Consider the following 23910-nt stretch of genomic DNA (forward strand, 5'->3'; position numbering starts at 1 on the left):
CTTGCCTTCCTATATTCACTTACTCGTTTGCATCCATGGGGCGCAGAGAGCTTGGCAGATAAACAAGACAGTTAAGCATAAACATTTGAAGACAGTAAGACAACATCCTCTTTAGAAAAGCACATTAAAGACCCCTGCCATAAATGTCTGTTAATTTCAAGCATCACTAAGGTTCTGCATGGAGGGAGGGTGCATTGACTCCTGCACCTGATGGCTTCTTGTGTGTGCGTGTGTATACTGTCCTCTTTTCTATTGTGTGTGCTTCTGTCTCCATGTGTGCTAAATTGTGACGTTGTTTCCACAGTAGATGTTCATCCACACTCAGTCGTCGGTATCCCTGGTGATGACAGGACATCATTTAAATCGCTTCCTCATGAAAGGTCATCCTCATGTTTTACGCAGAAGAAGGTGTGTGCAAACTCTCTCACCCTCCCCTCCCCTTCGCGTGCAAAGCCATGACCATAATTAAGTGCACAGTAGGGCTGGGGAAGACAGAGGCTGAAAATGCGTGGGATGACAGGGTAGGACATCTACATGTTTGAAAAAAATAACATGAAAGCTATTTTAGTCACCATTCCGAGACTTAGACAGGACATGGGTGCATAAGCAAGACTTGGTGACCAAATATCCCCTGTGATTACCCTGAATTTGGGGAAAGAATCCCACAGACAAACCTAAGCAAGTGGAACAGAGACAAGAGGGTGTGCGTGTGTTTGTGTGTGTGATTTTCAAGTAAAGCCATTAACAAGTCAAAGGGCTGATCACAGGAGACAGAGTGAACGGACTGATCGATGCATGTGTTGGAACTGTGAAATATCACAAGGGCTTTGCGGATGTAAGAAAGCATACGGGTGCGATAGAAAAAGGCATGGCACCTCTGTATGATCAATGCACATTTTTTTTCTGCTAATGATAAAGGCAGTGGAGAATTCATGACACAAACAGCCTCAGCATGAGTATCTCTCAATCGAACTGTCTGAGGTTAATGCAGAAGTATCATCAAATATAAATACATCAAAATAAAATCTGCAGTTAGTTTCCCTGTTTCAAGTTTCCTTATTCAATTCTCTCTTTTTGGGCTGTGCCTGGGCAGGTGCCATGGTTTTAGTCCAGGTGCTTGCCATCAAGCCCCAGACCCAGTGACCTATGCCCCGGCTAGTGATTCAAATTTTCATTATAAGGGGTCATTTGAGCCGTTTTGTCTGATCTGCTCACACCGCCATAAAGCCCCACCAACACTGTAGCTCTTAGAATCATTGAGACACACAAACCCATCCACCACTATAAGGTGACAATTCTTCCTTCCCAACCCAGGAAAGTTGGAGGACATAATTTAGACATGATCTAACTGTACTGTTCACGTTTTGGCCAAAATTGGCCCAGTTCTGAGTTTCTAATAAAACTACAGGTTGCATAGTCAGATAAACTTATCAAAATGCTAACCTTGCTCTCGCAAGATGTATTCTCGCGGTATTTGTGAGTTTACAAACTCCCGAGAATCCATCTTGTACCGCTCCCATTTCCACCGATACGAACCACTGGTGGTTCGGACCAATCACAGAGCGACATTGTATTTGGGGGCTGGATATGCAGCTGTGACGAAAACAAGAAACGCTGAAGCCGTGGGAAGAAACAAACCAAACATGGCGACACCAGTGGACGAATGCGTGGACGCTGCAATAATCCTGTTCTCGTCGAATTAGTCTCTTGTATCCGCATATCAACATTGCAAAACCGACAACATAAACTCAACGCCATGATATCAGCTAGTCACAACAGTTGCATGCCGGTGACAACATTTTCATCCTTTGCCATGATTGGTCGAAACTAAAGTTAGTTTGTTGTGCACACGATTCCGCTTCGTCCAATCAGCTCGAAGTGTTGTACACCATGCCCCGCCTTTCCCGAGCAAATCAACGCGGAGCAGTCCCAGACTGATATTGTGGAGAACTCCCTCGAGTGAAGCACAAATCAATCTGGCTATTGCCAGGCCATCAAAACGCCTTTGCCTCTGCAAAAATACATGTGTATCAACCAGCAAAAAGTTATAAAAATTCAACAAAAAATTAGCAAGAAGCATTTGTCTTTGAGATGGGTGTCCACCATAAGACGCGAATGTATGGCACAGTGCTTTGCACACCACTGCTCGTATTGGACAGAAGAGAATTATAATATCCCTCGTTTGATGAACCAATCATTGGCCTCCAAAATAATTACGTCACATTTTGGAACTGGGCTACTTTTTTTTTAGAACCGCAAAGGAGGAGGTACCAGAAAAAGCGAGTAGAGTAGAGCAGGGTTGATTTGTTGGTGCAGACGGGGCAGAGTAGAGTAGAGTAGATACCAGCTTTATAGAACATTAGCCACAGTCTCTTATATCTATTGTCGAACAGGCAACCCCCTCAACCACTCTTGTCCCGGTGTAGCGTGATGTCTTGTCAATTTTCTTGTATGAAGTTTCTTGCTTTCTTTCAGTGTTTGTTTACTGTTGTTGTTTCTGTCATCGTCAGTCACGATTCCCTGAGTTGAATTTTGTTCAGTGTTCCCTCTCTTTTGATGGCAATATGTTCCAAAGCCCTCCCCCTGCAATAGGTGAATTTCCATGAAGTAGAAGCTGACTTTATTTTATTTTATGTATTTCTTTATTTTGTTTGGGGGGGGGGGGGGGGTTACACCTTCATAAAGAGATTAAGGTGCAAATGTTTGGATGGTGCAAATGTTTGGTGGTGGTTGGAGGTAACCTGGCAATAGCCAGATTGATAATTGTGATTCGCTCAAGGGAATTCTCCACAATATCAATCTGGGACTGCTCCACTGTGATTTGCTCGGGAAGGCGGGACAGTCTGAACAATACTTCCACCTGATTGGATGATACCCAAACTTTTGCACCTCTACCAAACTTTTGTTTTGACCAATCACGGCAACGTATGTGAATGTCGTTGTCGTAGGGGGAAAACAAGCACAAACATCTTTACCAGATAAAAGTACATGACGCGCCTCTCGCTGTTCTTCATCAGAAAGGAAACTGTGAGTAATTCTGTAAGAATACAATTAATTGCAGCGTCTAAGCATTCATTCACCCAAGTCGCCATGTTAGGTTTGTTTCTGACGGCTTCGGCACTTCCGTCACAGTTGCATATTCCGCCCCCAAACACATTGTTGTTTTGTGATTGGTCCGAACCACCAATGGTTCAGATCGGTGAAAATCAGCGGGCTCGGTACAATTTACAAGGTGTTTGTGAACTCAGAAATACCGCAAGAAGGCCGTAGGCGCACACTGGCAGCCACATTTCATGTCTACAGATGTTGTTTATCAGCACCAAAGTGTGAATGTGTGAGTGCATTGTGAAGCATCTTTGAGTGTCCTGAAAAGTGTGATATAAATCAGCAGCTTTATAAATATTCAAAATAATTTCAAGAAGGAGAGGGTGATGAATTAAGACAGAAACATAACTTTAAAATGCATTTCCAAAAACATGAATTATGCCTAAAACTGTACAAATATCAATCAGAACAACATACAAAAAAACAAAACATACAGTACTTTCACAGCATACAGAGGTAATGGTCACTAGATGTTCACTGGATTTCTGTTAATATTTTTTTTCTAAGTATTTTAAACATAATGGAGATATTCAAATCCAATAGAAGCAATTATTCTTAAGCATGTGTAAGATGAATACATAAATCGGTCATTGTTTATTCCAACATTGCAATTAGATTGATAAACAGTAATATAGAATGATAAAACATAATACAACCCACATATACAGTGTATGAAACATCTGTGTTTCCACATATGTCAACATTTCAATTTTATTGAATAAATAAAGAAGTGAGTGCAATTTGAACTGTATGATGTGATAGTTATAAGGCATGCCGTGTCCAACTCCGGAGTTGGTGACCCTGGTCTAGACTATAGTCTACAGAGCAGGTTCAGGTTGTTTATTTCCTGCCCAAAGAAGTGGTTTCCTCTTCTTTGACAAAGCAGAATAAGGGGTATTATTATCGCTACCAAGTGTTTATTCATCAAACTGACAACTGACTTAAACCGAGTAAATTAATTTGAACAATAGCAATTCTATGACTGAGAGCTACTATTAATTTTCACAACACTTAACCACTGATAGCATAAACTCAAAATGTTGGCTAAAATGAAGTAAACTTACTTCATTTCGGGAAAGGTTGCATGCATAATTTATACAACATTTAAAGCCACAGATTGTTAAATGTTGTATAAATTATGTTTTCCCACCACTGCTTTAGCGCCATCTAGTGATCAACTAATAATTCATTCAATTTAAAAACCCATTATTGATTTCAATAATATGCCAAAAATATACAATAGTAGGTCTAGTCATCACTATAGTAATCATATTCATCAATGCCCACTGCTGCGAGATGTGGTCAAAGTTATTTCAGGGTGTGTAAATTTAAACTACTTCTGACAGGGGAAACTGTGCGTCAGATGTTCCAAGCAGACCCTCACAATACATTTAGGTCTGCCAGCCCGGTGGTGGTTGACAATAAGTCGATCACCAGACTGCTGCATGAGGGTGTCTTGGTGCTGATCCATTGGCCTCTTCCACAGGTGGTGACCCCTTGGGAAGGGCCACATGGCAATCAGATCTGACTCCAAATGGTGATTCGTGCCGAGGCAATGGAAAACAGGGTCCACATTTTGGTTTTATCATAGGGAGGTGTTCACCAATACTTTGCCTAAGAACTGTTTGCCCAGGGTAACGAAAGAAAGAAAGAAAGAAAGAAAGAAAGAAAGAAAGAAAGAAAGAAAAGGTAAAAAAAAATTGTTGTTTTTTTAAAAGGAATGAAAGTAATTTTAAAAAAGCAAGGCCAATTTAATTTGAATATTAAAAGCCTCTGTTTGTTGAGCCAGAGCTCTGTGTTGAGCGTGGCATGGTCGCCACCTAGTGGCAGATACTTGCAACAACACCCACCTCTCGGGAGACATAATATCGACAAAATGGAGCCCAGTGCTCGGCCATGACGATTGTGGCTAGCTCAGAGAAGCCGCATCTGCTCCACAATAGACAACGAGCAGGAAACTAAAGCGATTATGACGTATTTGCTGTGGTGCATGCTGGCCGCGAATCATGGATGGATTTGCGGCCTGCGAAAGAGAAAAACAGTGGGGGAGGGAGAGAGAGAGAGAGAGAGAGAGAGAGAGAGAGAGAGAGAGAGAGAGAGAGAGAGAGAGAGAGAGAGAGAGAGAGAGAGTAAATCCCACTTTAACATATCCTATTTAGGTGTGAGCACAAGCAAATGTGCACCATATAATGACAACACTCTGCTCTGAAAAGGTTTATGTACACTAAACATGCACAAAGGACTCATGCGTTTTGGTGTAGGTAAAAAAAACAAATCCACTGAACCAAGAGAATGGGTTAGCTTAACAACACCATGTATCTTTCATGATTCTGCTTGCATGTAGGTCTCAATAGAGACTGAGCTAAATGTGGAGGAAGATTGTATAGAAATAATATAATAGTGCATCTGGGTCATGGTACTCACATAGGGACTCATGCAGAGTTGTATGTGAACATGTGAAGACTAAGGGGGAGATGCTGACTTTCAGATGACAGAAGCGTGCCAGAATGAACGACCTTGATCAGGCCAGACTCATTATTAATTAGGCATCATTATTTTTGTGATTGTTTATTTCGGTGTAGCTGTAAACACATCTTAATATTTTGATGTGTTACGTTGATGCATTTGACATTTTTCATTCACACGATTTGTATGTTATATATGCAATAAAAAAAATCAGTCTTCGGACACATGCTTCGAGGAAAATTCCCAGGACTTGTTTTTATTAAGAGAATTTCAGAACATAGGGGAGGGACCCGACACCTGCGTTTGTGAGTGATTTCCAAATTCAAATTATTTAAAAACACAACCGTTTAAAAAATAAGCTGACATGACAGCGTGGATGGCGGAGGAGCTGTTTTTTTCATCTTGCTCAAAACGCAGGGTCGTCTCGGACACAGGTCGGAGGCATCACTGTTCCAGGAATGTTTCGCACGTTCGTCTTCCTCTTTCTTATGGGCAATGCGCTTAATTACTTTGAAAAACACATTTTCAATGAGGAAAAAAAGATCATGTGACACAAGCAAAAGGGAACTCACTGCACATTAAGAGATCTAAAAGAAACAGCCATGACGACATGGCTGAACCGTTAATAAAACATGGATAGGAAGCTGAACTGCGGGAGAGGAGGGTCTAATCTGCAGAGGAGGTGGAGGGAGGAAAAGCACAGGAATACACAAGTCACGACAGAACCAATCCGGCAGGGGACACTTTCTACACCAAACAAGGCTTTAACAATCACGAAATGCCATTTAAAAAAGATTTTAGTGTGTTTGTCTTGCTTGCAGACACTTGATATGACCACTGCAAATCTGCAAGGTGCTCCATAATCAGCTTTGCTTTTTGTGCTAAAAATCTGTACGGATACTTATAAAATCATTGATAAAAATATTCCTCTGTTAACAATACGCCTTGGAGGGAAACCATGTGAGAGACTTGAGAAGGGAGATTCAAGGGGAGGGGTTGTAGAGGAGGAACGCTAGGGCAGTGGTGCTACTCTGACTTGGCCTCCTCCTTGGCCTCCTCGGGTGCTTCCTCCACCTGAGGGACACAACACAGCAAGTAAGGTCAACGCCATCATTTCGGCTTTCCAAATCCACAGCCGGGGCATCCGCTCACCTCATTGGTCTTGGCCTCTCCATTCTCAGAGTGGTTTTCTTCATTGGCCTCTGCCTCGGCGTTCTCCTTTGTCTTCTTGGTCTTCTTGTCTTCCTTCTTATCATTCACAGCCTTCTCTTTCTGAGAAAGGCAGCAAGATAAGCACTTAAGTGGATTCATATTCAAATGGTGGATGGCGGTGTGCACTTTCCTACCTTTGCTGCCTTCTTAACCTTTGGTTCCACTTTAGATGTGGCCGGCTTCAGCTGACACGAACAGAAATAAAAATAACTCAAACAGGTGTTTTTTGGTCATTTTCCAGATTATTTTTGCATGGGCACACTAGGTCCCAGGATACAACTTTTAAAAGCAATTGCTATCTCAGTTTCACGTTCCTTTATTATATTGTAACAGTTCATTCAGTAAGAAGGATTTTAGAAATGTTTATAATATGCAAAACTAAGATGTTAAGAGTATTGGGTTACTTTAAGGCAAGCTGCCAAATATGTTGAGCCCTTTTGTGTGCTGCTCTTATCAAATCATGCGATAGGGCTCCAAATTACTGTCCCACGGAGGTTTGTAAAATAAATAAGTCGATTAAAAAACAACAACATTGTTTTGCCTTTGATTACTTTTTTAAAACTCACCAAAATCTAAAAGCAGCAAATTAAATAAATATCCATTATAAAGATACGCGAGTAGGGTTTAGTATCAAATTTCTACAACCACGGTTGGTTTTGCGCTCCTAATTGTTGTCTGAGCTTTTGAATGTAATGTGAAAGTATTCTATTATGAACATTAGATGACTTCTTTTTCTTTTTTTTTTTTAAAAGAAGCATACTTATCTAAAACAATGCTGGCTAATGCCACAACCCCATTTATGCTCAGGTTTCATATTATTCTGTAGTTAAAGAATATGAACCACTAACCTTTGTTGGAAACTTTTTTTAAACTTCTGAATGTAAAAGTGTATAATATTTGATAAAAATGCATTTTTTTAGCTTTGAGATGACAGCCTGTGCTTCTACAAGCTATTGTGGTTCAAATAAATTGTTAATTTTGTTAAAATTATTTAATTATAACTTTTTAAGCTTAATGTAAATTACTCTTAAAACTGCTGCGTTAAAAAATAAAGTTTTAACTCACATTGAACTGTTTTCAACCCATATTGGGTTATTTTTAACCCAGCAGTTTGAACGGTTTATATTTACCGTTTCGACTACAATGGTATTTATGAACGATTAATGTACACTCAAATTAATTAGAAAAATAAAAGTTTTGCCTGTAAAACTGCCTGTTTTCATCGAATTAGATGTTTGCCTGTATTTATTTAAGTGTCGTTTATCTCAAGTTAATTAGCCATATTATTTAATGAAAACATTATTTCTACTTTGGTTCTCTTACCTCTGATAACCGTGCTGATCTCCTCTTGGGCTGTAACAGAACACAGGTTATTTTAATCATGCTGCTTTATAATCTTGGGACAGTGTGCAGATGACAAATATAAAATTACATTTAAAGTGCATTATTTGTATACATTTGCATATAAAGTACAATTTAACATTTTAAACACTTACCTCCTCCTTGTCCTCTGTTTCTTGTCTCTGCAAAACAGAAAAACAACAGTTAAACACAGAAGCATGAAAATGACATTATTAAAAGCTTAATTTGTGATTATAAGTACAATAAAGTTCCACCAAACGACTTGTGCACTTAATATGATTAACAACAGAGGTGTTGAAAAAACTTTTTCATATCATCCAAAAACATGAAAGTGTGACAAATAGAGCTGCTTTAAACCGTTTGGGGCTAGGAAATATGGCGGCAAAGCGTGGTGGGCGAGAGGGGCTACGAGAAGTTGAGCATGCGGGCCTCTGGGGACACATTTGGAGGGCCCCGGCCTCGCTTGTCCCTTTCACTCCCCCATGTCTGCCTCCCATTCAATGCATGCAGCTCAGATTTGAAAGCTGGCGCGGGAGTCTCAGAGAGGGGGGGAGGGACCTCGCTTAGCCTCACAGGCGCCACCCGCAGGCACAGCGCCGCCACCGCAGCCATTTGGGACTACGAACAAAGAGAGAAAATATAAAATTGTATTCAAACGCGACGGCGAATGTCGGATTTTGCGGCCAAAACGCAAAGTAAAGTCACCGTAGTATTTTCTGGCGCTACTTTGGAGCGGTTTGGCGGGCAAACGACGATAAGCTGGCCGTTTGTTCTCGGCTGGCTCGCCGACGAAGGTGGACAAGAGCTGCAAAGCATGGCTGCTGCTGCTTGTGCTTTAACTGCATGGAGAGCCACAGACTTCGAGCTACATAACGGACCGCGGCGGCTTGCACCATTACAGACCGTATCAGCGCGGGAAAATGTTCATTCCAACACACAAAAAATCCACATTATTTTTAGAAAACTGGGAAAAATTGCCGATTACATCCGAACACTATACATTGCGTTATAATTAAGTAATGTCTCAGAGGAATGTCTCGCGCACGTTTGCATTGCATTCGCGCTCCCTGTATCCCTCTAAGTATTTTTACGTGTTTTAGATCACTCACCTTTCTCCTGGGCATGTTGATCTCTTGGATGTTTTAATGCAAACACAACTCAAAAAAAACAGTTGTTCTCAGTGCATGTGAAGACGAGTGTCTCTCCTATGCTCGCCAGTGTAGTAAACACACAGAAACAGAGAGGCGAGTGGTTGAATGGGGGGAGGGGTGCGGCTAAGCGCTGGATTGACAGCTTGGCCAGCCAATTGCGTGTCGCCATTCATGGCTGCGGAACACTTGGAATTTTGGAGCCGGTGATGGTTAGGGGCTCTGCACGAATGGCTTCTTCTTACAGGGGGAGATGGGAGGACGCCTGTGAGAATGAAAGGATTCGAGGACATGTTGGCCGAATACATGTGTAGTGATTGTTCAAGGGGAGGGAGGGATTCACGGGAAAGCCGCCGTGTTCGAGCCCCCCACCGGTGGAAACATGCAACGTAAAAGCCGCGCTTTCTTGTTGATTTTTCTAAATAAAACAAATCAAACCGACATCCACCGACAAAGGGCGATTTTTGTCGTGAACTGTATTCGTGATTGAGTCCAATATGGCGCCCACTCTTCTCCTCGTGGACACATTTTTTTTGTTTCGGCTTTCCTAAATTCATTTGAGTGGAAAGGAGTGCGTCGTCTGCTCCAGACGCCTGCAGGGGGCCCACTGAGCACGTCTCTTGAACATGGCTGCCCTCGCTTCTCACTGCTGTCTAGTGCACAACCACACGCAGACAAAAAAGACAAAAAAAACTCATTAGCGGCGGGTTCTATGCATGGCAACTCATTCGTTCGCTTTATTTTCTGTTTGACACATGTGCGCGTTGTAACGCAAAGAGAACAATGAGGTGAAGACGGTTCAGCCAGGCAGTCAAGCACAGTCTCGCCACCTTTTATTATTTGCCTTTCTGCGGTTACGTGTCTCTCTGCGACTCGAGCTGTGCACTTCTCACTAACCAGAATCTCTCGAGAGGGACTAAAAGGGGCGGGGAGGCCAGGAGAGGCGGAGAAGGAATGCAAAGCTCCATCCAGTGCAGTAGAGTAGGAGTGTTTGTGCAGGCAGTCTGTTTGTACCAGAGGATCAAACCTGAGAACTTAGTCGGTTTTCTCTCGCTCTCTCAACAATTCCTGCACACCAACCTGCCTCCAAAAGAGCCAGAGCAGCAAACGCTTGCATCCGGGATTGACCATGGTGATCAAAGTGTACATAGCGTCCTCCTCTGGGTCCACTTCGGTAAGGGATGAGAGAATGTTACATCTTTGTTGTGATATGTGGCTATTTGCAGCATCCCCTGCTCTCAAAAACCAATAGGAGGGCAGCTGAACTTTGCTTGAACTCGGAATGTGTATTAGTATGGAAATGTCTGGCCCTGTTACATGACCTGTCATGTTTTGGATATTCTGTACACTTCTTTAGCTGTGCTACAGGAGAGTTGTTAGAGTACAACGTACAACATGCTGCTGTGGTTTTGGTTATTGTGTTTACTGACAAGTGATGTTGATGGCAGCTAAAACCAGGCTAGAAAACAGGAAATGCTAGCGATTACCAAACATTTGCTGCACATTCTCTGCTTGCTTGGAATGGTTCGGATTTGCTTAGGAACCGAGGGTGTTTAGTTTCAGGCATGCCAATTTTGCAGAGTGGAAAGGAATGATGGTGATGCAACTCTCCAGGGCCTTTATAAAAGTGCAGCTGCAGAAAGTTTAAGGCATTTTAGACATCTAGGAGTGACACCTTATTTTGTACATTAAAAATTTATCTTGGGTAGTACCTCTGATTAAAGTGAACACACATCCACGGGTGCAATCACACAAGAGCTGTGTCTCAAACCCCGACTTTCACAAATGTTTATGTTTGATTAACATTACCACCGAGGTCTTTCTACAACTACACTATATGTTTATTATTGTAATGCAGAGAGTTGAACTGCGCTTCATCATATTGAGACACGTTGGCAATGTTTTTATTTCCTAATTTAGTTACATGAAGTGCCATAACATAAGATAACATACCCCGCACAGTGATACAGGGCACTTTACTTCCATCACAAACTACAAGTAGAGTCACAGTGTTGTTAAATTATTTCTACTTTTCTGCAGTGTCATAAAACAGGACATTCCTGTAATATTAGCATTCAAAAAGGATCCAATCGGATGTCCTAATGTGGCCAATGAGTGTCATTCATTGTTGTAATCTTTTCAGTTTACTAAACTAACATGCCTTTGTTATGAGGTTAACATCACCTTAAGATTGTGTACTTTCATTCAACACTCACAGTGACATAGAGTCCCTTTCTTTTCAGCCGGCAGTGCTTAAATGGCTTTATTACCATTACAGTAAATGATTGGTGAAGACTTCGGTGGTCTAAAAGGACAGAGCCAGTCAACAACTCAGAGACACGCTTGCTATATCAGCCTTGATTCTGATCTGTTTTAGCAATCGGGAGCAACGGAGCCTGATGAATGTGCCATTACAAGCCTGGTCTGGTATATCAGCTCACATTACAGCTTAATTGACTTTCCCTAGACATTTTCGACTGTTTGATGGGAAATTGTCCTTGTTTAGAGTATACGTGATATGAAAGTATCTGAATGGCTGACTTCATTTGTCACCAAGTATTGTGACCAGTTTTGGGCTATTTGATGGTTCTGAGTTGACCAAGCCATTTCAAAATGATACACTGCCCACGGGTTAATGCAATAAAAATGTCATTCCATGTGGCATAGTTGACATTTGCTAATAGAGATAGAGAGAACAGCTCAAATACAAGGACAACTCTTGTTCGTGTGTGAGTTACGGAGTTTTCAAATTATTTGTCTGCATAAATCGGATGGTTGTCGGGCATTTTCCAAGGCCACAAAGTATATTTTGTCTTTAGATTGTGTATTTTAGCTTATATCATTTAATGATAGCCTAATCAGTACTACCATACTTAGAACCACTTCATTAGACACATCTGTAGAGTCTAACAAGATTTAAATATAGTGCTGTAGCATAAATATGAAGAAAAATGCATTTTCATCCGTGGCCGTGATTGGTCAAAAACAAACGTGCGCAATGCCGCATCGTCCAATCAGCTCAAAGTATTATACAGAATGTCCCGCCTTTCCCGAGCAAATCACTGTGGAGAAGTCCCAGATTGATATTGTGGAGAACTCCCTTGAGTGATTCACAATATCAATCTGGCTATGGCCAGGTTATGAAATTGCATGTTTTTATATTGGAATTAGACCTCTTCTAAAAAAAAAATTTTTTTTAAATCTGATACGTTGCAGTTACTTGCCAATTTGAGTCCAGCCTAAATGTGTATGTTTTTCGATGACGTCAATGCAATCTTGACGTCATCGAAAAACATACACACACAAGTATACACACCCATGTCTACTGAAACAACACAAATGAAACGTTAAAAAAAACAAAAAAACACCTATGTTAATTATTACATAAGCAAACTACACTAAATCCCCGCTATTTGTGAAAAGTAAAAAATAAAATAAAATAAACCGTGAGTAATGAAACGCTGCCCTGCTCCAAATGTTTAGAATTGACTATATTTCTACATATTTTTCGGAGTTGCTCTTAAGTATAAGTTGCACCAGTCCAAAAATGAATCATGAAGAAGACAAAACGTAAAAAGTCCCTTGATGGTCGTTTTGCACCCCAAAAGAATAATACCATTCTTGGTGGTGGGGTGTGCCTCCAAATTGGAGCTTAAGTAGTTTTCCTCACCAACTCAGGCTGGTCAGTTCGAACCAAGCCTTGCTGCATGAACTGATGAAGCCTTTCAGATAAGAGGTGCAATGTCTTCTAAGACAACTGGATCAGTCAATGCCATGTGAAAGAAATAACCTGAATGAATGAGAAAATCCACAAACATGCAAACAAAACAAAAGTACAGCTTCATAAAGACTGCATAGGTTGGTCAGAGACAGAAGATGGGCCAGATGTGGCCCGCAGACCATACTTTGTCTATGTCAGGTTGCTGGTGTGTTTTGGATCATTGTCCTGCTGCAGAACCCAAGTGCCCTTCAGATTGAAGTCAATTTTTCCTCCGGCTGTTCTGGTAAACAGCAGGATACATGGTTCCGTCACTCACAGTAAATCATCCAGGTTCTGTAGAAGCAAAGCAGCCCCAGACCATCACACTTCCCCCACAATGTTTGATTGCTGGTATGATGTTCTTTTTTCTGGAACTCTGTTACATTTATGTCAGATGTAACGAGACACAGCTTTCAAAAATTTATATTTTCAAAAGTAAGATGAGTCTTGTGGTTTATATGTTTTTTTTTTGTTTCATGGCACTGCACTGCCCGTGTCAGAAGTAATGCGCCTACATAGACTTTTAACCCACCTTTGGTGACTATTGTAGATTTCATCAAATAAGCTAACAAACATGACCACAGGCTTGTGTAGTTTGGCTGTTACCTTTATGTATGTATTGGGGAACAACTTATATTACCCCTGAACCCAGACAAAAGGTGGCCTCTCTATAAAGTGACATCATTTTTCTACCACAGTATGTTTGTGGCTCAAAAGACTTGTTGGAGAAGATGAGGTCATCCTAGTCCTTAGAATTAGTTTTTTTTTTATTATATACTGTATCATAAACACTCATAACACATGTCATTGTTTGATAGAGATTTTAAGTAATTTCCTGCTATCTTTACTGCCTAGTCCCTAGTACAAACTACTGTAGCCACACACGTTTTCCTTATTGCCAGCGAGATAAGGTTGTAACGGTGAATGCGGTAACATATTTAGTACATCTAGTTTGTCTTCCTACCTCTTGTTTTCTTCCCAGACTTTGTAGGTCAGACAACGTGCAATAGGTCAGTTGTAGGCTTCTGAGGGAGCCTAGCCAAAGCTGTTCTTTTGTAAGTGTGTTGCAATGCTGACGGAGCTCAGGCTTGGGTGGAGGCTACTGTTGCTGTCAAACCTCCAGCAAGCCTCTGTTTTCAGCACAAATCACATTTCCTTTAATCAAGGCCAAACTATTATCACTGTAATACTCACATACATATATATCCAGTGGCTTGACTTGGGGGTTTCCTGCCTTCTGAAAACAAACATCTGTGTCTGTTTGTTTCATAAGTATTTGCATTTTTTTGTGTGAAGAATTTTTAGATTTCTGTTTAGTATTTGAACTAAATGTAAGTTGACACTCAGCCTCATTGCATTGTGGGCTATTGACGCTTGTACTGGATACAGTTAATGTAATCAATCCCTGCTCTTGTCTGGCTGCAGTTAATGACTGACCTTTTTTTAGGGATTGATCGGACCTGAATCTAATTTCACTTCCTTGACAACACAGCACTCAAATGCTGGTGATGATAACAATGATTATGATGATGTCATTTGTAACCCAAAGAGGATTATTTTCACAAGGCTATACTGTATATAAAAAATAAGACCTGGAGAGCTGTACAAAATCGTATTATTGTATTACATTGTAGTTAAGTATGAACTGTTTTGAGATGTAAAAAAACAACAACATAAACAACTGACCTTATTGTTCAGTTCTATCCTATTCTACTCTTTTCCCAATGCTTAGTCCTTATGCTAAATGAGAAATTTTATGAACTAGAGGAGTTCACAGGCAGCCTAGTGGTTCTCAGTCTCCCTCACAGTTCTGAATATACTAAATTCCATATTCCAAAAAGATGCATGTTAGGTTAATTGAAGACTATAAGTTCGACTAAACAGTACATATTAGTGTAGCACCAAATACCGAATTGAAGTTGAGTACTGTGAAAGGGCCTTAACTGTGCATATAAATGCTTCATAAGTCCAAAGTGTTTTCGGTGATTATTTTCAGGGGTGCACATAAGTGTTGCACAGGTGTGCATGTATACTAAAAATGGCCATGTGCGCACCAGATTGGATTGCCTCAGTGTGCATTTGCATTTCAAGCATATCTCAGTTCAGTCAGTCAGCATGTCTGTCGGCAGGCCGGCGTACAGCTGTGTCCAAATTTGCAAGATGGGTCTTTCAAAGGCCCCTCCTCATGCAGCCTCCATGGAAAGCATAAACCGTGGCGAATTTGGTTAGGCGCAAATAATTGCCCTGCAATGAGAGCAGAGTCGTCCGATGGAAACACATAAAACTAGTAAAAGTTCCGTCTTCAAGGTTTTTAGAGCTTCGCTACACAAAAAATAATTAATTAATTAATAATCAAAGCAGAATGCTCCACTGGAAACAGGGAACACATGCACAGAAGAAGAGCGGCGTAGAAGATCGGAGCAATGCAGGCTACAAAAATGTGCTCCAAAGTATTGTTAATTTTATCAGCCATATTTAAATTTAGTCTCAGCTTTAGTCCAGTTTCAATCACGCTTGTTAGTTTTTAACATAGTTAGTCAACCTCATCCCATTTTTAGTCGACTAGAAATCTAGCATTTTAGGTCTTCATTTTAGTCCGGGAAAACATAGTTTTATTTACCTAGTTCTAGTCAACAAAAACTGTCAACGTTTTAGTCTAGTTTTAGTCAAGACAATCATTTCACCCCTGTATATTTTTTGTCAGCAGATAATGTTGAACATTTCAGATCTAAAACTATTTCACATAAAATTTTCTCTCATCTTTTTGATGCAAAACAACTTGACACTCAATTTCAGTAGATCAACAAGTGGCTACGATGGTTTCATCCTATGAGCTAGTAAATTAGCCAGCATTAGTTAGCAGTCGGATTAACATTATTGTTGGAACGTTATAGTTGTTGGATTATTGTTACATTATAACTATAATTTACTTCACTGTTCACTGTGAATCCATCTCCTGTCTGCCCCATTTTGCATGTTGCACTGGCTAACTGCAGATTTGAAAAGGGGTTTGTAGTGACAGATTAGCAGAGACAAGATTTGACAAAATCATAAAATTTTCGTCTTGTTTTTGTTCATGAACTAAAATGCCCATAGATTTTAGTCAAATTTTTCTTAAGTACATTTTTGTCTCGTCTTCATTAGTCGCTGAAATTATATACTGATTTAGTCCCAGTTATTAATGAGCGTTTTAGTCTAGTCTAGTTTTAGTCTGGTGAAAAATGTGTGTTGACGAAAGTATTCTTTTTTTAGTTTTTGTTGACGAAATTAGCACTACTTTGAAGCAGCCTTTGCTCAGGGCCCATCTATATGGGAATGAAGGCCAGATTTGAAGGCTTTGTGAAGTTAGACAGGCGGCATACGGTTGAGGCAGTTACGGTACATCATGTGGCCTTCAAATTTGGCTTTTGGAGGACACAGCCCATGAATCTGGACACACGTCAATAGTATACCAATCACAGCTCAGCCTTATAAAACAGATGATTGGTTGCTACCTGAGGCCTGAGCAACTGTGATGTCATTTAAGTTGACAGCAAGTTGCAAAATGGCCGGCCCCTGAGATGGATAAAAATGGTTAGATTTTTTTCCTTAATTCAAATACAAATAATAATCATAATACCGTGTTTAGACTAATGGGGCTTCAATTTTTGTGGGTCGACTTCTCCATGAATAACATATTAAAGATGCAGCAGGTGGTAATCAGTGGTACTTTAACCTTTTTATTACTCATTGTTGTTATTGATTTGCTTAGGATACCAAACATGAATGTATAATTGTTGTTCACTAAATCCAGGCACTTTCCCTTAAAAATGTAGAAGGCTTTATACAAAAATGTGTTTGGCATGAGCGGAATGACCTGCATCAGCAGTCTTCATTCTCTGGGTATTAGAAACACATGATCCATTTCTAGACAAACAATACAATGTGGGTGCTACTTTTCCATGGGCCCATTCTCAGTGCTATTTGCAGAGCTATCTAGCTATATTGTGCAAGGCAACATCGTTTATGGAAATTAATTATTTAAAACAGCAGACTAGACACTGAGTCAGGACTCTCACTTTAACATTCTCAGCATTATATACTCCCGTCTAAAAGTATTGGAACACTGAGGCCATTTAAAAAAAAAATTCTGACCCCTGAAAGCATTTGGGTACGTCAACAAGAGGAATATGACCCAAGAGATCAACATTTCCGTTTTTTTCTCATCTGGAACTGGTACACACAGCTTAAACCACTGTTTCTCAGCCCCGGTCCTCGAGAACCCCTATCCAGCCTCTCCCCAGCCAACACAGCTGAAGGATCGTTATCAGGCTTCATGCAGAGCTTGCTGATTAGCTGATCGTGTTGCTTGTGGGAGACATGGAAAATAGGCTGGATAGGGGTACTAGAGGACCGCGGTTGAGAACCACTGGCTTAAACGATACAAAACTACGCAACACCACATTTTTAGGTTAGCAAAGATGTAGTAGTAAAGAAGTAGAAACTGTTGAGACAAAGTAGATTTTTTTTTTGTAACGAACTGCAAGCAGACCTCCTTGGACGGATGATATAAAGTTGGCCAGGAGATTAAAGATCTGTGAATTAGGCACTTGGAGACTTCAACCCCAATCTTTCATGTCCATTTGTGACCCCCTCACCCTTCCCGTAGCTGTGCCGCGGCCAGGATGGTGATTTTACACTCTAAAAACCGATCCACTTTATGGGTCAATTTGACCCAACTTTCTGGGTTGTTTTATACAAAATGACCCAATTTTTTACCCAAGTAAAGGATCTAACCAATATTTATGAGTTGTTTTACACTAAAAGACCCATTTCTTGACTCAAAGTTGGGTCAAAATGACCCAAGTAGAGGATCGGTCCATTTTTTACCCATAGTTGGGTTATTTTTACTCAACTGTTTTTAGAGTGTAAAAATATGCATAAAAATGATATTTTGTAATAATAATTGATTTATGATTGAAATACAATAACTCCACCACACATGTCCGCTGAGCACAGAATCTGCCTGTGCCCTGATCAAACTGTTATACTACCTGCGCCACTAGGTAGACATTGTCCCAGCAGCCGGCAGGCATAACATTTGTTTGACTTTCAGCCACCAAATTGTTTAGTGCGCTAGGCAAATATTAAAGGAAAGCACGATACTATCTCCCCCATTATCACTCATACAATCCTGTAGTCCTTTGCCATGATACTGGTTAGCATTGCGCAGCTGAGGGTGAGTGAGTGTGTGTGCGTGTGTGTATGTGTCAACTTGCTGCAGGCCTTATTTGGTTCTTGTTTGACTGGTTACCTCCTCTCAAGACCCAGAGGAGCGTTTGTTTCCGTCTGGCCTTGTAGGGCCATCCGCACTCTTACATGCACCCATCAAGGCCCTATTGGACAATGCGCTCAAACACACATCCATGTAAGAGGCAGGGCTAAAATACACTCTCCAATTCAACAGAATGCTTCTTTCGTTTTCAGCTTGTCCCGTTTTGGGTCACCACAGCATGTCATCCTTTTCCATTGAAGTCTATCTTCTGCATCCTCCTCTCTAACTCCAAGGGCCTGCTTATTCTCTTAAAACATTTCTTGCATCTAGTATAATAAAAATATTCATACAAATCAGTGGTATAGGTTTTGTTAAATCGGGTGTGTGATACACTTTTGTATGCTTCTAGAGACACACCCATTTTATGTTAAATCATAAGAAATTGATTTAAGATGCATATAGCTATATTCATTTCCTTTAAACGTTAAATGCATGCAAAATTAGGGATGTTCGATACCACTTTTTTTTTAAACGATACTGATACTCAAATCTTCAGTACCCAGCGATACTGATACCAAGTGCCGATACCATTAGTACTTATGATACATAAAATTTCCCCCCAAAAACAATGACAGATAAATTAAAAAAAAAAAGAAAGCAGACTATAGCAAATTTCCTTAAAATTGCATGAAATTAATGGCATTTTTTTTAATTTGCTCATAAAAGTAATTTGCATAGAGCACACAATCAAATAAATTTAAAAACATAGATAAATAAAATGAAACAAATAATCCAGTGGCCAGCAAAAAAGTCCCAATCAAAATATGTGGTTGTACAAATTCCATTTAAGGAATACAGTGAAGTGCAAAGAATTTAATTCAATGCAAAGTGCTTCAAGTAATTTAGTAATATCTACCATGTGAAGAATTCCTCAAGCTGTTTAGTGTGTGATGTTTAATTATATCTTGTTTTGAAATCCATGCTATTCATTTGGAAGGCTGCTCTGTATTTCCGTTTCCTGTTTCACGTTCTCCGTTCGTCATTCATCTCATAGCAGTCAATGACGATATACTATATAATATACAATGTTCTGTCTGCACTTCAGAGCTAATTCAATTGTTGCATGCAACTGAATACTTATGTGCTCTCTTACCGACATCCCCTGTGGCGGTCAATAAATGCAAAATAACTAATTCAGCCTTTAGTTCCTGCCCGAAAAACGGCTACAAGAGCGGGGGCCGATACCAGTATTGATATCCGTCATGAGTAGTGTTGTTCCAGTACCGATGCCAGTATCGGGAGAGGCCCCCGATAATGCATTAAAACAGCGGTATCGTCATCAACTATTAACAAGTAACATGCCGATACCATTATTTCCGACGCTGATATAGGACTTTGGAGGCAGCATCTTGTGTCTTTGTGCACAACATTCACTAGAGTGTGACGTGTTTGCTGCAAGCCGAGCCAAGATATCTTATTGGCCCTTGAATGCTGTGAACCAATGGTAGGGCAGCTTTTTCATGTTGAAACCCCCCCAAAACAAACTAGATATCGGCATCGGCCGATACTGCAAAACTGGGTGTCGGAATCGGTATCGGGGGCCAAAAAACAGAACAACACTAGTCGCGAGTACCGATACCGTGAAATGTGTCCTGGCATCGGCCCGATATCGATACCCGGTATTGGTACTCGCCCATCACTATGCAAAATGTATTGCTACTGAGACTTTCTTGATTTTTCAGTGCATTTCAATATGCAGGCAGATAAAATCAAAACTAAAATGTCACTCAGTGTAGCACACTGAGTGACATTCTAGATCAGGGGTGGGCATACACGGCCCTCAAGGGCTGGAGTCTTGCAGGTTTTGGATGATTCCCTTCTCCAACACAGCTAATACATGGTCAGCTCATCAACAAGCCCTGCATAAGCCTGATAACGATCTTGCTGTTTGGAATCAGCTTGTGTTGGAAGGGAAACCTCCAAAACCTGCAGGACTCGGGCCCTCGAGGCCCGAGTTTGCCCACCCCTGTTCTACATCTATTTCTATATCTAGATCTATTTGCTAGCAAGCTCCCTCCTGGTGTGAATTGGAACGCTATGGACATTTTTAATGAAGGCATGTAAATGTTAAAAAAATGAATTACTTTATCTACGCCAGGGGTGTCCAAAGATTTTTCTTCGAGGGCCACAAACCGAAAAATCTGCGGATGCCAAGGCTACGTTGACATTTTTTACTTTAATTTATCAAGCACATCAAACATCAGTCAATCAAGCAATTGCGTATTGTTTAGATATTAGAATGTTTTTGGAAAAACTGATACCTTAACAGCTTTCGAAAAGTAAAATAGTTAATAGGAGGAACCAATTCTTGCTTGTAAAAATGTTCTTTCTTTAGCACAGTAAGATATGTTACCTGTTTAAATGTAAATAGTTAATTTGCATATTTGCATATTTAAAAATGCAAAAACATTTATTAGTAGCAGATGGCATTTTTAGTATATGCTGCGGGTTGCTTAAAAAGGGGTGGCAGGCCACAGTTGGGCCGCGGGCCATAGTTTGGACACCACTGTTATACGCCAATATCAGGATCATCACTAATATATAATGGGATATTCCCTGACCTTTTTTTTTCTTAAGTGTAATTTAGAAGTGAGTAATTTAGTAATTTAGTTTCATCAATCCTCTGATAAAAACAAAAAAACACCATAATTAAAGAGAGAGAAGAGATTTGTATTTTATTTTTTCAAATATTGAGCTCTCAAGTAAGACGGCGTATTAGGGCCACGTACAAACATATATTTTTAAGAGGGCGGGGGCAATATTCCGAGAAAAAAAACTTGCAAATTTGCCACTTTAGAAAGTGGCAAAATTGCGAGAAAAAAACTCAGAAACTTACGAGAAATACACGTAGCGTAGCTATAGTCTAATCATGTGAAGATTTGTTGGTGGTTAATGGAACGCTGTTTATAAAATGAAAAGGCAGGATGGAGACATTCATTCTTAAATGAAAACTTTACTCGTCATTCACCGCAGCTAGAGCGACAACACACTTCCTGATCCCCTATCAGCTGACTAACACTAACCAATCAAATGCTAGCATATTTAAGGTAAATGCTAGTGAATGACAGAGAACAACAGATTCGACATATCAACTTAGATACTTGTACAAAAAAAATACCCAAAAGTATGAATGTGTAAATAATTATTCTAGAAACGTAAATATACATTTTAACAAATTACCTTGTTTATCGTCCGGGTGTAGACCTTCGCAAAGTGAGGCGTCTTTGTCACTGGCCAGTGGCCGTACACAACGCTTCAAAAAGCGAATGCTCAACATGATATGGTTAATCTCTGCTAAAGCAATTACTATCTCCTTATTTGGAAACCCGACCGAAAAGTATAGGCACAAACAGTCGAGTAGTACGCTACGTGTAGTTTTTGAGTTTTTTTCTCTCACAATATTTTAAATATGTTAGCGTTCCTTACCACACAGTGAACGTTTTTCATGTGTGTTTTGTGTATCACAGCAAGGAGGAAGTGTGGATCTTTTTTTGTTTTGTTTTGTTTTTTTGCAGCTCCATGACGGTTGTGTGAAACCAAGCTGTGTTTCCTCAAATGGCTCCTCACAGTTGACACATGACTAACTGACAACTTCCTCTTCACCACCCACCCACCCACAGATTAAAAAGCAGCAGCAGGATGTGATGGGCTTCCTGGCAGCCAATAAGATCGGGTTTGAGGAGTGTGACATCGCAGCCAACGAGGCCAACCGGAAGTGGATGCGAGAAAACGTTCCCGAGGAGTCACGGCCGGCCACAGGGCACCCTCTTCCGCCACAGATATTTAATGAAAGCAAATATTGTGGGGTGAGATAGAAGCAAATGATTCGAATTATTAGCATGATGGGAACTAGTACACTGTGGTACACGTCTGTCTGTCTGTCTATCTACTGTATTAACAGCATGCTCTTTTATAAATGCATTTATTTTCTATATATTTTACTTTTTTACTTTTAAGTTATCATTCTTTGGAGGAGAGTTAGTTTTTTTGGGGGAGCACACGTCTCTAAAGTTGTCTTTCCTTCTCTTTCCTGGCTTCTCAGAACTACGAGGCTTTCTTCGATGCCAGAGAGGACAACGCTGTGTATGCATTCCTCGGTCTGACTGCTCCCCCGGGCTCAAAGGTAACATTTTAGCAACCCATCATAACTGCCTTGTTTTCTTACCGCCCACAATAATTTAATTCCACATTTTTCTGTCATGCCACACAAACATGGCTCATGTGCTTCTCTCTGCTGCACAATGGCGCCTCCCTTCTGTCTTAATAGCCAATGACGGAATGTCTGTTTTACCATAGAAACATAGAAGGGGTTTCCTCTTTTGTGTAGCAGGGGATATTTAATACATAACCAGTTTTAATATCACACTCTATCTAACACCACATCCTTCCTTACTTTCCATTTGTGTTACTTTGCAGGAGGCTGAGGCTCAGCTGAAGAAAGCACAACAGTAGCATTCACCTTTTCTGTTTGAGGACCACACTCAGACTGAGAGGAATACGTTAAAAAAATATATGTGAAAAATGTTACTCTTCATTTTTCAAGTTTTTACAGTTCTGTCATTAACTGTGCCTTGTCAGTTATTGTGAAATGAAGTACAACAAAAGAAACCCAAATTCCGCTTAACAAGACTCTGCAAGTGCTTCCTCAACCTACCTTAACCTCAGCCTGCTAGCCTATTAGTCCAATCTCAAGTCAGTCATCCATTTAGCATGATTAAAAGATGTGCAAAGTAGCCTCAAGACATCCTTGTGCACAATATAATGTGCATGCCAGACTCATCGTGACGTTGATTATTAAAAGGTCTTAAATCTTCTTGAATTACAGAAACATTTCCATTTTGTGCTCCTGTCTGTTCTGTTATTGCCAAAAGTGCAGCACCTTCTTCAGGAGCATTTCAGTCCCATTTTTTTTTTATGTGTATGTATCCTTCCTTCAAACTGTCTTAAAGCTTTTTTAACAGCAACCTTTTTCTACAAGAGAATATATGTTTAACAATGAGACTTGAGACAGCGACAGATGTGACATTGTGATGTGCTGTTTGATTTTTTGTGATTTTTTTATTTTTTTTTTATGAGTAGAACAGATGTTATGTAAACCTCCTGTTTTATATTGTGTTGGAGAATGTTAGTTAACTTCCCGAAACAAAAATAAAATGCTGAACTAAAAATGTGTCTTCCTAGTCTTTTTTTTGCTTAAAGTTTGATAAAGGACAAGACACTTATCATTATTGAGTTTAACCGTTAAAAATGTGGACAATCTTTTGCTTAGGTCTTATATTTCAAATGAAAACATCTAGGCTTCATTTTCACGTGGATGCTTACAACTGGAATGGTTCAGCAGCAATTTCAGTTCAAATTTAAAAAAAAGTAAAAAGCTTACCATACTTGGCATACTGCAACGAGGGACTCTCATAAGGTAATACGGATATTTAACTTATTTTGTATTTGCATTCGAACTCCACCTTTCTCACAGCACTTTCTCTGGAATCACCAGATCACACCAAACTCATGAAATGACGTCCTGGTGGACTTGCTTTATGCAC

General features: G+C 40.2%; 2 protein-coding genes across 2 annotated transcripts; one reads left to right on the top strand and one right to left on the bottom strand.

The window, feature by feature from the left end:
• Positions 1-5800: 5800 nt before the first annotated feature.
• On the bottom strand, positions 5801-9408 carry hmgn6 (high mobility group nucleosome binding domain 6). Its single transcript, XM_086085900.1, has 6 exons — positions 9255-9408; positions 8280-8306; positions 8107-8136; positions 6918-6968; positions 6724-6843; positions 5801-6645 (listed from the first exon to the last, which is right to left on the bottom strand). The coding sequence occupies exons 1-6, from the start codon at positions 9267-9269 to the stop codon at positions 6598-6600; spliced, it is 291 nt and encodes a 96-aa protein (XP_085942026.1). The 5' UTR covers positions 9270-9408; the 3' UTR covers positions 5801-6597.
• Positions 9409-10219: 811 nt separating this feature from the next.
• On the top strand, positions 10220-23535 carry sh3bgrl (SH3 domain binding glutamate-rich protein like). The gene is made up of 4 exons (XM_086085268.1): positions 10220-10467; positions 21988-22173; positions 22410-22490; positions 22784-23535. Exons 1-4 carry the CDS (start codon positions 10423-10425, stop codon positions 22817-22819), a joined length of 348 nt encoding a protein of 115 aa, XP_085941394.1. The 5' UTR covers positions 10220-10422; the 3' UTR covers positions 22820-23535.
• The last annotated feature ends 375 nt before the right edge of the window (positions 23536-23910 follow it).

This window comes from Leptonotus elevatus, chromosome 9, assembly GCF_054856555.1.
Source record: "Leptonotus elevatus isolate MCC_2025b chromosome 9, RoL_Lele_1.0, whole genome shotgun sequence".
Taxonomy (NCBI): domain Eukaryota; kingdom Metazoa; phylum Chordata; class Actinopteri; order Syngnathiformes; family Syngnathidae; genus Leptonotus; species Leptonotus elevatus.

Bases quoted from the DNA above. Each gene is read 5' to 3' on its own strand.
- hmgn6 (XM_086085900.1), bottom strand. The intron at 6,969-8,106 runs GTAAGAGAACCA...TGTTCGTGTCAG, and splicing joins GATCAGCACGGTTATCAGAG to CTGAAGCCGGCCACATCTAA. The intron at 6,646-6,723 runs GTGAGCGGATGC...TGTGTCCCTCAG, and splicing joins GAGAGGCCAAGACCAATGAG to GTGGAGGAAGCACCCGAGGA.
- sh3bgrl (XM_086085268.1), top strand. From the start codon at position 10,423: ATGGTGATCAAAGTGTACATAGCGTCCTCCTCTGGGTCCACTTCG. The intron at 10,468-21,987 runs GTAAGGGATGAG...ACCCACCCACAG, and splicing joins CCTCCTCTGGGTCCACTTCG to ATTAAAAAGCAGCAGCAGGA. The intron at 22,491-22,783 runs GTAACATTTTAG...GTTACTTTGCAG, and splicing joins CTGCTCCCCCGGGCTCAAAG to GAGGCTGAGGCTCAGCTGAA.